This window comes from Dermacentor albipictus, unplaced genomic scaffold (assembly GCF_038994185.2).
Source record: "Dermacentor albipictus isolate Rhodes 1998 colony unplaced genomic scaffold, USDA_Dalb.pri_finalv2 scaffold_33, whole genome shotgun sequence".
Lineage (NCBI taxonomy): Eukaryota > Metazoa > Arthropoda > Arachnida > Ixodida > Ixodidae > Dermacentor > Dermacentor albipictus.
Window position 1 is genome coordinate 1,274,950 of NW_027225587.1, and position 13,733 is coordinate 1,288,682.

The 13,733-nt window shown below is 43.5% G+C and overlaps 1 protein-coding gene across 3 annotated transcripts in view; it reads right to left on the reverse strand.

Moving 5' to 3' along the window:
• The window catches only part of LOC139052764 (nose resistant to fluoxetine protein 6-like), a 77,484-nt gene that overhangs the window by 32,550 nt on the left and 31,201 nt on the right, over positions 1 to 13,733 (reverse strand). For 2 of the 3 annotated variants that reach the window (XM_070529842.1, XM_070529841.1), the window contains exons 9-10: positions 9,783 to 9,925; positions 168 to 2,940 (exon numbers count right to left, since the gene is read on the reverse strand). In XM_070529842.1, the coding sequence (XP_070385943.1) occupies positions 2,692 to 2,940; positions 9,783 to 9,925 (392 nt within the window). In that variant the 3' untranslated portion in view covers positions 168 to 2,691. Of the gene's footprint in view, positions 1 to 167; positions 2,941 to 9,782; positions 9,926 to 13,733 lie in introns of those variants that run through there. The other variant, XM_070529844.1, reaches the window with a different exon arrangement.

The following is a 13,733-nucleotide window of genomic DNA, read 5'->3' on the forward strand; positions in this document are numbered from 1 at the left end:
TCAAAGAATGGTATAGGCTTACAGTGCGATGTCTGAGACACGATTGAATAACGCTCCGTGGTGCTCTGTAAACAAGCTTATGACCTCCGAGATTTTACGGTGTCCGCGAGCTTGAAACAAGGCAAATTAGGTGGGCAGGTAGCTACTCATAAAGTGTAGGACTAAGGGAAACAATGTTTCGCCATTAAATAGCAGTGAAACATACAACGTATTGCCAAGAAAGAAAGCCTTATTGGCAGTGGCAAAATCAGCTTAACCGGCAACCTCCGTGGCATTGTGTGTGAAAAATATAAATTGTCACGATAGCTATGCAGAGTCGCGCAGTCGCAATCGCGCGCGTACATTAAATACGATGTCGCGAGCAGCCTCGTAATAAATTCTCTGACCGACGAACGCAATGCGTGAATGGAAATACTGAATGTTGCGCGCAGATAATTTTTCAGCTTTTCCGATTCTTCCAATGCTTCTCGCATATCCATGAATATTTAGAAAAACGTTCGGACAGTATCACCCATCATTGTTGTATTTTCTCCTGATAGAAGTGACTTTAAAAAAGTATTGCCAAATTCATCATTTATTTATTTAAACAAACTGCCGATGCCAAGAAGGGATTATTGCAGGGAGGGCAAGAAACATACAGTACAAAAAATACAAATCGAACAGTGAGTATACAGATGGACTAATTTCTTGTGGAGTAGTGAAAGTATTACAATGTTGTTGTTCATGGAGAACATGCAATATTAGTCATCAAGAGTATGTCATAAATATGCACAAATACAAGGGGTGGTACAAAGTGGATTAGGTTGCACTTTTTTTTGTGCAATATACAGTTTTTACAGCGAAGAGAATGACTTAGGGAAACCATAAACAACAATCGACAAGCTTTGTGATGCTATTTGCGACACAGTGGAATGTGGTAGACAGGTCATGTCTGCGAGGCATGTAGGTGAATCTCATAAGATTGTAAAAAGGCGTCTAGTGTTGGACTGAGAATACTATGTGACGGTAAGTTGTTCCACTTTCTTGTTACGAGTGGAAAGAATAAAAATCTAAAGCAGTTGGTACTAAAACGGTATACTTGTAGTGATTGGGGATGATTATGACGTGTCTGCCTAGCTTCAGGTTCAGTTGAGTAGCGGGAGCTACATATAAACCACATCTTATGTAGTAGTTCGTAGATTACTTCCAGACGAGCAAGTGTGGCACGATTTTGTAAAGTGAGTACTTTGTAAATTAGCTGGGATGTAGAGGCAGTTAAGTTGTACTCGTTGTAAATATATGTGATTGCCTTTCTCGGCACTGTCTCTAGCATTGTTATTAGTTTATTAGTACGTGGAAACCAGGAGACATTTGCCTATTCTAGGATAGGGGTAACGAATGGGGCGAGTAGTTTAATTTTTGATGTAGTTTTGTGGAAACGCCTTCCGAGAAGAAAAGTATTTTCAAAGCTTTAGATGTTACGGCTTTAACATGAGAGTCCCTCCAGAGATTGTCTGATATTACTAAGCCAAGATATTTACATTCATTGCCTGTTGTTAATGGCGTGCTGCCATGTGCGCAAGGGTATATAGAAACGTTGTGCTCTCTAGTAAAACGCATGATGGCTGATGTGCTTCCATTAATACTCTTTCGCCAGCTGCAACACCAGTCTGTTATTAATTTTAGCGCACGGTTCAGTATATTGTGATCCTCAGGTGAGTTGATTTCTTGATAAATTTTACAATTGTCAGCAAATAGTCTTATGTTAATACTGACAATACCAGGCAGATTATTAATGAATATTAGAAATAAGACTGGCGCAAGGACACTACCTTGCTGAACACCGGAGGTAACCGTGGTAATTTCTGAACAGTCGTGATTCACTTCGACAAGTTGTGTCCTCTTATAGAGATATTTTTTGACCCATCTCGTAATTGATCCATCAGCTATTGTCAACTGAAGCTTCCTAATCATTTTTGGATGGGATACTCTAGTGAATGATTTGGAGAAGTCAAGTAGGATTAGGTCTATGCGCATTTGGAGATCGATACATGAGGATAGGTCAGGGATAAGTTCTATTAGTTGGGTTACTGTAGATAGCCCTCGGCGGAATCCGTGTGGAAAATGTGATAAAACATGTCTCTGCTCAAAGCACAGAGATGAGTGTTTGAGGATGATATGTTCTAAAATTTTACATACCGTGCTAGTTAATTAATTTGCATGACACGAAACACTGCGCTCTAAGTCACGTCTTCATTATTCTTTCATCATTTTTTTTCATCTCTTCCTCATTCTATTTATCAACCAATACAGGCTATCCAATCTTCCGTGATTATCAGTAGAACTGTTTCTATAACCTTGAAATACGAACTGCTTTCAACCAGTGTTTGTCATGGCATGCGTCGACATCGATTTTGTTGGTACTGGGCGCCGTTATGTTCTTCAGCTTACATGATATAGAGCCTGGATGTATTGCCTCAAACAAGAAACAGTTTAAGCTCTGTCACTTTTACCAAGGGAATTTTAGCGCACATGAACGTTGTTTCGAAATCTAAAGCTTATTGAGGCTAGGATCAATCCCTCTGTGACGCCACTTCTGCGAGACAACGCAAAAATTTCACCCGTATGAAGTGGAGTTTTCCATGTTTCCCGAAGCTATCTTCATAATAGGGTGCGTATCTCGGATTTAAGTGCGTTTTGTTGTTCTTTCTTTTAGGGAAGCTCATGCCTCAGTGGAGTAATTTTGTACGTACTGCTATTAATAGCTATCACAGGTGTATCTTTGGCGTCTTCTCGCTCGTCGTGGTCCCGCTTCTGCCAGTTTTCCGTGGCTCCATTGTCCTTCCTGAAGCCGCGCATGAACACTAGTTTCTCTAGGTGTGCGAAGGGAAGTTCGCAGGCGATAGATAGGATGTAGCTGAGGATGTAGCTCCAAGTAAGGACGACGAAGCAGTTGGATACCTGCGCCATGGTGAAAAAGGTAACAGAGAACATGGAATTCATTTGTGGCACTCAGTTCTGCCAAGTCATTTGAAGAGCAATAAAGATGGGGGGGGGGGGGGTAAAGTGGTCTGTCAGAAATCTGACATTGCCTAAAAGAAAGCGATGGAGTGGACAGCTGATATGCCTGACTACATGTGGTTTAGTCTGTTAACTTGACAGTTTTAGTTTGCGTCGGTAGACTGCATAGCATCAAACAGGATCTTCCACGTCGCATAGCTCCTCATATACTTCGCGACACTATGGCGGCCATCGAAGGGAGCAGTGGGTGACGCAGTGAGTCCTGTTTCTTTTTTTCGAACGCGAAAATTCCATAACAGCTCTCAAAAATGGGTGTAATAGGTCGATATTTATGTGCACTGTCCGTTTCCATAACGGGACACCATTTTCCATGCCGTACATTTGCATAAGCCTTGATGCTATCATGTACACTAAGTAGGTTGACTTACATAGTTTGCGTTGGTGTTTCCGTAGCTTGCAAGAGAGGTATAAAAAACAAGGCAATAGTTCTATAGAATAACGCCATTGACAAAATGGTTCGAGAAAAATGGACCTAGAAAGAAACATCAGATTACAATGATTATTTGCCTCACTTAACTCAATTTCTGGGAACAGTGGTCGTAAGTTTTCTATAAGTCTGTACATTATGTTATTTTAAACATCCAAATATACTTGATATCTCTTATAGTCCTCTAGCTACGAAAAATTCCTATGATATATATGAATGTCCTCTGGACAGACTGGTCCTGCTCGTTTCGTCGCTAATAAATTCCGCTTCTCTTCCAACTTGTTTTTGTTTTATGATTATTGTTTAATTAAGATATATAAACGCCGCACAAGACAAAACGCAGAATCGGTTACCAATCGTCACCTGAAAGAGACCCTACATCTAACCTATTCATGAGAGGAAAAGAAAAAAAAGAAAAAAAGAAAGAACAAGGAGCCCAGTACAACACATTACCTGACCCACACATAGAGAAGGATCACTAGAAACAAGAGTAGAGCTTTGTGGTCGAAAATAGTTTCACAGCACTTTTACGGGCACCCCACCATATTAAAACTATAGCGTTATTGAGGAGCATGCATTTTGTTCCGAACTGCTCCTCATTACCTCACATTCTGCGTATTTCTCTGATTCGGCCACCGCGCGTCATCTCCAAAACGTGGAAGTCAAAGCTCCCAGCCCTTCAGAGTGCGTGAGCACACTCTGAAGTACTCGGAGTGCAACGTAACCTCAACGCGTTTGAGCTGGTCTTCTGCGGGGCACCTGAACAGCTGGAATATTTATAATGACTCGATATCATCCGATTCCGACGTACATTACCACTAACACGCTGAGGACACATATTCGTCAGATTTCACGGGTGTGGCGAATATCCCGTCATTCGCCAAAGTCGTCGTCAACACTCATCCTACCTCCCTGCCGGAGCTTCGCACTCTATGCACGCTCATCATCAGCCTTGTTATGTCTACAACAACCGGAAGTGCACCTTTCCGCCCAAGGAATACCAAAAACGACTGACCTACCAACTTTGCCTTGAAGTAAGCAACCCTGGATTTTTTTGCATGCTTTCTACTTTGACCGAGTCTACATATACACGGTTGGCTCTTCCAATGACACCAGCTCCACCGACGCAATTGTTATCCCATCATGATCACTCAGTGTCAGATACTGTGGTATAAAATATATAAACAGGGATAACGTGCCTCAGAAAGGTTGGCCAGCGTTCGATAGGAGGACCTATCTTCGCCACATGGTGTTTTGACGTCAAAGGCGCGTTTGACGAAGAAAGGTCCCCCTCTTGAAACATTGGCCAGCTTTTTTGCGGCATCTTCTCCCTGTTTATAACTTTCATACCACAGCGTGCTACTCCATCTGTCATCACTCTTCTTGATCGACCATCAGATACAGGATTTCTCAGGTCACAACACAGAGAGTTTTGGAGCTTATTGCCCTCCGAGGCGCCGTTTACTGTAATAACCAAGTACCGGTTAATCAGTGGGCAATATTTTGCGAAGCAAAGGAGCCCCTACAGACTCTTTTGTCAGCTATCCTGGGTTCTGTGAACAACTAGTGTCGGAGGTGACAGAAACGCAGCACCATGGGATCGCTAAAGGACGCCACATCATGTTTCAGTGACGGTCGGGTCATCGACCTCGCTGACGAAGTTGCTAGAAAAGCACACGATCCTTTTATGCAGCTGCGCCTGTTACGTGGTATTTCCGGAAGTAAGGAAACAGTGCTGTATCGCTTACGCCTGCGCGTTGCGCTCACCAATGTGTGCTCATCTTGAAGGGAATGGCCGATAGCGCTGAGTGCAATGCATGTGGGGCCGTGGAGAGTATATAGCACACCTTCTGTGCTACTACCCATCCTTTAAAAATTAAAGGCTCGACCTCCGCCCGGCTTTAAACCAGGTAAACTGGATACCTTTCTAGTTGGACAAGATCTTGGGATCTCGCGTATCGTAGCTGCAGAAGGCACAAAAGCGCTGCTGCGCTTTTTAAAGGATACCGTGCTGAATGACCGTTTGTGATATAGAGAAGAGATATTTCACTACGGGGGGGTCACCGACATAAACATAGGTCTTTATCCTCTTCTCTCAATGTTCCCCTGCCCTTTCTTCTTCCCCTTGGTTAAACGTCCTGCCTTTCACTTGTATTTATCTCTCTCAATCATCCCTAGAACCGGCCAATCCATGCAGATTCAAGCGACGCGCTTCTGGCGTCACGATGCTCGGCATGATCTTTACAAACGCACGAAGGAACCGACATTTTTAGCCTACATCTTGGGCTCGTGACTGCTGTTCATGTTAAAATTGAATTGGGGCCCGTAACGCCTTATTTCGCCTTACGACTACACTTCATTTCGCGCACTGATGCAGAAAAGCTGTGGTAAAAACGCCATACTGGAGATCGATGCTCGTCCAAGCATCACGGGCCTCGGTGTAGCGGCACAGGCCATGAATTGCGAATGATCGACGTAGAAAATGGCAGAAGAGGCACGAAAACTTCCTATACGTCGGTCATCACGCTGCTAATCAAAGATGGAACGTTTCCAACATGCCCGTTCTTTCACTCTTGCGACTTGCGAAAAGGCCATTGTACGGACATGGTGTGCTAATCGCTCACTTTCCAATTCAGCCATTTTGCTGAAATTCGCCATGCGATTGGCGTTTTGAACCAATGGGGAGGCCGTAGCAGTTCTGTGAGCCAATTAGCGCTGTAAAGCCGGTGAATTTGACAAATGGGCAAAATTTGACAATGCCAAAAAAGAACCCCCATTCTCACATTAGAGGTTGGATCGCGCAACAGTTTGACGAGACACACAGAAGAGAAACACGCACCACAGAGCGCAACTCGCAGCTATAGTTTTATTCCCTTGTCAGTGGAATAAGTACAGGAAGATACTCAAAGGGGAAGAGTGACAAAAAAAACTTTACGTACAGGACCATCCACCAATGCCAAGCCGGCTTTGTCACGTGATCATTTTTACTGCAATCGACACCACAAAAAAGGGACGAGGATACGAAATTTCAGATTAGCGCGTGATGAAATCTATTTCTTTTGCACTGAGGGAGATTGATGGCATGCTTACGTACATACTTCCCACACGCGCCATCTCGGCGCCTTCGATTACCTCTGGCGTAATTTGGCAGCCGTCCTTGCTCACAATCTTGCATTTCTTAAACAATGGCTGACATCCGCAATCTCTACAATGTACCCCAAGGTATTCGGCGGCTGCTTTTGAAACATTATAATCATGCTCCTTTAATCTTTCGTTCAAACATCGTGCAGTCTGTCCTATGTACTTTCTGCCCTACTCAAGTGGAACAGAATATACCACTCCTTCAGTGCACTCGACGAACTTCTTTCTCTGTTGTGTTTCACAGCCTCGTTTCTGTGTGGCACGTGGGTTTACCTTTGCACGCACGCTCAGCAATTTTTCAGGTGCGGAAAACGCCACATTTACATTGCATCTTTTACCAATTTCTTTATACGGTGCGCGATCGAATGAATGTACAGTGTCACCACCATTTCTTCGGGTGTGCTTAGACCGCAAGGCTCGCTGCCAGACAATGGTGCCCTGGTTCCCATTTCCTTCAGCTATGATTGTGCCACAGATACTAATGCATGGAAAGGATAACCTACCGCCTTGAGCCTGCGTGTTTGCTCCCGAAAGCTGTCAGCAATGCTATGATGGTACGATTTTTGTAACGCGTTTTTGTAGCAAGACTTAACGATGGATCGTTTTACGACTTTCGAATGCGCAGATTTGAATGACAAAAGAGGCTTATTTGCGCGCGGTTCGTATTGCCAACCACAATGACTCGATCCCAGATCTAGCTTTAAGTCGAAAAAGCTAATTGATCCACCGTCTGGCTCTTCATTTGTGATCGCCAATGGCTCTAGACACGCTTTGAAAATTCTTTCTAGGTGTGTCAACGGCGACTGAGTCTTGTTTTCAACATTTTCAACTATAACTAAGTAATCATCAACAATACTGAAGACACGAGCAAGCAGTGAATTCATGAGGTGCTCCTCCAGGGTTCTGTGATTGTTGGCTAGGATTGAGTCGCTCAGAATCGGTGCGATAGACGAACCCATACATATTCCTTGTTTCTGAAGGAAAATATCTCCATTCCAAAACACGTAAGTGGATCTTAAGTACATGGACAACAACACCAAAAAGGCTTCGACATGCATCTGTGAATTTTTTTGACAAACGTTTCCGTATTTGTCAATACATTGCTCCATGCACAGCAAGAGCTCTTTGTGAGCAATATAATAATATGAGTCTTTGACGTCAAAAGAGTAAGGCTAATAGCACTTGTCAAAGTTACCTTGTAGGAACGCACCAGCATGCTCAGAATTTTTTTCAAAGAGGGGTCATGAACATCAGTAGTTTTAACCTTCTCTGCAGGAACGAGGCTACCGGCAACTGCCAGGTGTCTTTAAAAGTGACAATTACCTTAAGCGTGTGTATTATGATAAGGGGTATTTGGCTTACTCTTTTGATGTCAAATACTTATATTACTCTATTCTTCACCAAGAGCTCTTACTGCGCATTGAACAATGTATTGACAATTACGGAAACGTTGCTTTTCAAAATGTTTCACAGATGCGTGTTGAAACCTTTTTAGAGTTGTTGTCCATGCATTTAAGATCCACTTACCGGGTTTGGAATGGAGACATTTTTCTTCAGAAACAAGGAATATGTATGGGCTCGTCTATCGCACCGATTCTGAGTGACTTGTTCCTAGCCAACAATGACAGAATCCTGGAGGAGCGGATCATGAATTTACGGGTTGCTCGTGTGTTCAGGTTTACTGATAATTACTTAGCTTTAGTGTAAAACGTTGAAAACAAGACTCATTCGCCGTTGGCACACCTAGAAAGAATTTTCAGAGGCCAGATGGTGGATCAATTACGTTTCTTGACTTAAAACTAGGTCTGGGCTCGAGTCATTGTTGTTGGCAATACGAACCACGCGCAAATAAGCCTCTTTTGTCATTCGAATCCGCGAATTCGGAAGTCGTAAAACGAGCCATAGTTAAGTCTTGCTACAAAAACGGATTACAAAAACCGTGCCATCATAACATTGCTCATAGTTTTCGGGAGCAAATACGCAGAGTCACGGCGGTAGGTTATCCTTTCCATGTATTAGTATCTGTGGCACAATCATAGCTCCAGGACATCGGAACCAGGGCACCATTATCTGGCTGGGAGCCTTGCGGTCCAAGCACACGTGAAAAAATAGTGGTGACGCCGTACATTCATTCGATCGCGCACCGTCTGAAAAAAAAAAAATTGGTAAAAGATGAAATGTAAATGTTGCGTTTTCCGGACTGGAAAAATTGCTCAGCGTGTGTGCGAAGGTAAACCCATGTGCCACACAGAAACGAGGCCGTGAAACAGCACAGAAAGAAGTCAGACGAGTGCACTGAAGGAGTGGTATATTCTGTTCCACTTCAGTGCAGCAGAAAGTACATAGGATAGACTGGACGATGTTTGAACGAAACATTAACGGAGCCTGATTATAATGTTTCAAAAGCAGTCGCAGGACACCTTGCGATACATTGTAGAGATTGCGGATGTCGGCCATTGTTTAAGAAATGCAAGATTGTGAGCAAAGATAGCAGCCAAGTGACGCGAGAGATAATCAAAGCAGCTGAGACTGCGCGTGTAGGTAGTATGTGCGTAAGCATGCTATCCGTGTCCCTTAGTGCAAAAGAAATAGATTTCCTCACGCGCTAATCTGAAATTTTCTATCCCCATCCGTTGTTTGTGATGTCTAGCGCAGCAAAAATGATCACGTGACAAAGACGACTTGGCATTGGTGGATGACCCGGCTTGTGAAGTTTTTTTGTTGCTCTCCCCCTTTGAGTATCTTCCTGTATTTATTCCACTGACAAGGGAATGAAAATATAGCTGCAAGTAGCGCGCTGTGGTGTGTGTTACTCTTCTGTGTATCTTGTCCAAATGGTGCTCAATCCAACCTCAAATATGCTATACCAACACGCCCAATCTTCAACCTTGGCAAGTTTCACCCCCATTTTCATCATTTCCTACCTCGTGACTGCTATGCGTAGAAACAAACAATTGGACCCAATTGAAATAGATCAACACGTTTCCTGAAAACACACACTCTACGCTCATGTCAGAATGACATCGAAGTAGATCAGGATCCGAAAACAAGAATACACAGCCGGATTTGTACTTCATATTCTTCATATCCATTTTTTACTGTTGTTTTCCTGCTGAAAAAGACACGTAAGCGCTGAAAACTCTCAGTGACTCACCATTGTAAAGTGAGAATAGAATCTTCGTTCTCTACTAATACGGTTCATGACGTGGTAAAAAGGCACGTGGATGAGATATACGCCGAAGGAGAGCCGTCCAAGTGGTGCGAATCCCTTCCACGAAAGGAATCCGTTGACAATTCCTGCAGCAAATTTATTGAAAGAAACAGAACGACACTGAACCCGACATTCAACACTGAACGAAGCATGAGTGAGAACTAAAAAAATTGGACTGTGATAAAATAGCTGCAAGTAACATTTTATATTCGAAATACATTTTGTGAATATTTATGTTCAACTGGTAAGCGCAGTTCTAGAGACATGACAGATGTAGAGACGCAAACTAGAGGACGATAAAACGAACAAAACTCTCTGATTATTACCCCTAGAGTTGGTAAATAAACGTGACTTCATAAATACAGTGTATCGCTACATCGCTCGAATGATAATCGTAATATTATAGACAGCGATCGTGAGATGAGTTCCGCCCAATAGTTTTTATTGGACTGGTAATTTTCTTCCTACAATCACTGACATTACCAATGTCTCTACGGGCTTGCTCGTCTGTACTGTAGCCGTCTGAAGTATGTTTTCGAAGAACGTAGTAAGCGACGGTGTCTTCTATCAAGGAAGACACGATGCCTGAAATAGCCGACGCTTATACTCCTCCGGATTGGCGTTTCGAACACACGCACGTGACAGCCGTCCCGTGCCACGGGCTGTAGTTCGCTCAGCAGCAGCCGATAGGCGCCCCAGAAGTTACAGGGTAGGCACGTTCAAATGAAGAGAGTCAAGTTTAGCATCCGGATATAAGTTGGTGGAAAAAAAGAAAAGAGCGAGAAAAAAAAAGAAACTGAGTGGCTCTTCGCGCAACAATAGGAACGGAAGATGTCGCGATAGGGTATTCATGGCTCTCTCACTGGTTGTGCTGCCAACATATGCAATCTAGCTCATTAACACTCTGCGGGTGCACGCTGAAATACTTGCACTGACAACGCGCAGATACTGCGGGCTTTGGTGAAAAATATATCTATGATTTGCTTCGCTACGGTATTGTTGCGCTGTCTCGTATGACTATGAATGACACCGAGATTTCGGAGGACGCCCAAGTCGGTGCTAGGGTCGCATGTGGCTGTGGCATATACTAATTTTCTGCGATTGAGGGTTTTGTATATTCGGAGTTTCAGATTTACAGCAGCGGGAAAAATCACGACAGACGGAATCCAACCTGCCGTTCGTATTTTGAGTACGTAGTTAATATTCGGAATTAATGGTAGTGTCAATTGGAAATAAGTAGGCACCTTATATCAGTCCTTATTTAGGCGGCGTTTGCGAAACAACATTACCTATACATCAGAGCGGTATTTAACATGAATCGTGGTGTAAACATATTACAATGGCCGTCAACATACATGATAAATCGCCCGGGTCAAGAAAAAACAGCTTTGTATCCAAGACGAGGGGAAGAAAATGGCGATTTCCATTTCAGACGGCATTTGATGCTTATAACATTTAAAAACGTGCTTGAAAGACTTTGCATTGAGGCTGCACACATAGACGCAGCCAAGCAAGTTTATCGAAAGCAGTCGTAAGCCAGGGTCATCTGCGGCAAGCGTCACGAAACCTTTCATGGTGGCAGCCTGCGCATGACACTAAAAACGAGATGCATTCACTGAAACCCTAAATTTGCCCCTATGACACTGACTCCAAAACATTTTATATTTTTTTTATGTTCTGAGATAAAGTACAACGACGAAAAGTGAGGAGTCGGAATGTCCAGAATGATTAACTTGTTTATGGAAGTATTTTTCAAACCGAAGGTGCGTCTGGTGAACCTCCTTGCGTTGCCTTCCCCCTTTCTCTCTCTGCCACGTGAAACGCTTTCCATGAGTTCCTTCGCTCTCTGTCGCAGTTTCCCTCTATATTGGTTGAACCAATTCTTGAGTGAGTGAACACTTCGAAATATATAAGGTGATTATTTTTATTATTTTCAGACGTTTTAAAGATCGCCTGTCGCACATAACGTAGTTCTCCTTCTTGAGCTGGATTATTCAGAAAAGCGGATATTACTTTCACGAGAAATCTAAACACATATTCAACTAATTACCAAAAATTCAGTAATTAACTTGCTTAATAATTACCTACAGTACATACTGCAATTTACGGATGCCCTCCGTGGTTGCTTAGCGGCTTTGGTGTTGCTCTGCTAAGCACTAGGTCGCGGGATCAAATCCCTGCCACGGCGGCCGCATTTCGTTAGGGGCGAAATGCAAAAGCAGCCGTGGTACTCAATTAGATTTAGGGGCACGTTAAAGGACCGCAGGTGGTCAAAATTATTCTGGAGGTTCCCTACTACGGCGTGCCTCTTAATCATACCGTGGTTTTGGCACGTAAAACCCCATAATTTATAATTACGAATTCAACCGGTGAGTTTGCAAGGGATATGCACTTGGAATTAATTTCCCGAGTTACACCAGTTTGGAGATACACACCATCAAACTTGCTGTAAAAAATGTACTATTGCGGCATTTACTTTTTTAACAAAACGCTCATTCATGAATTGAAGCAAAAGAGTAACTGGAAGCCCATATATTTCCTCCCACACATTGGGAAACAATATAATGAAACTGGTGTCATCCTCGACATTTATTTCAAGTGGTTACGTCTTGCGAACTCACGAGGTACAATTTGTAAATTGCAATATGTACCAAAAGCAATTATTTCAGAAATTAATTTGAGAAATTTTCTTATTTAGTTGGTCATATGTTTCCGTTGGTCGTGCTACTAATATCGTTCTCTTCGAATAATCCAGCTCAAGGACAAGAATTACGCTATCTGTCACAGGCAACATTTACGAATTCCGGAAAACTTATAGATTATCACTTCGCATGTTGTGATCGCTTTAAGAATGCGCTTCGCAATTCACCGTTCCAGTATTTTCATAAAGCAGTATTTCCACAAGCTCACTAACAATTTCAGTTCGACATCATGCTGCGTGACAACCCACGCTAAAAAATGCAAAACTATTTGGAAGGGAAGCATATCTGACAGGAGACTTGTGAGAAAAGTCTCCCCGCTGAGCGATTATGGAAAGCCAACTTGTCCAGCGGCGAGCTCAGTGTGGTGAGCCCATGAGAGTCTGGGTGTTAGTGAGTTTGACAACGTGCCTACCTAAATGTGGATCTCATATCATGTAAGGCAGCAATTACCCGAGTCGGATGGCCCAGCTGCGCCAGAGCCTGTGATTACATGATCGAGGAGTCTCAAATTGAGTGAGCGAGGTCTAGACAATTTCAATTCGTTTTATTCCATCATTCCACGAGCGTCTGTGGCTGCGCATGAGTCCGCGAGTAATCAGTCTTGGAGTGGGTGAGCAAATAGCGCTTTTGCACGATTATAACGAGTTTCTTTTTTTTCTTTTTCTTGCCAATATCTCTGGCCTCAGAACGCGCCTCGCATTATATTCGGATTCGGGAAGCAAATATAAAGCGTTTTTTTTTTCTTCTCCACTGCTCGCCACGCTCTGTGCACCACTTGCCACTTCGCCTCGCGTTGGAGCGGTTTGCTTGGAGCTGCCACTGTGCATTTCGCGCTGTCATTCTTGTCCTGGTTTCGAACGCTGTTCGTGCTGCATCAGTGTGCTTACAGAAGTTGCAGCGCATTAATAGCAACCTTCAGCAAGAGGATTGGCACTGTCGTGCAAGCATGTCAAGCGTGCGGTCTTGCCAGTAGCGCGCTGGATCACCGAATAATCCGTTCAAGTGAGATTCCCGCGAGGAGACGGATCGCTTCATCAGTCCGCTGACGAGTGTGATGTGGCTGAGCTGCAACGAATCGTGCCGCAAGCAGCTCGTGAGCGACCTCCTTGTGTGAGGCGTGATTTGGTGACACTGAGCCACTGCATACTCATGTGCAGTTTGAACCGGCAATCCGCCTCGTCGCGGGAATTGT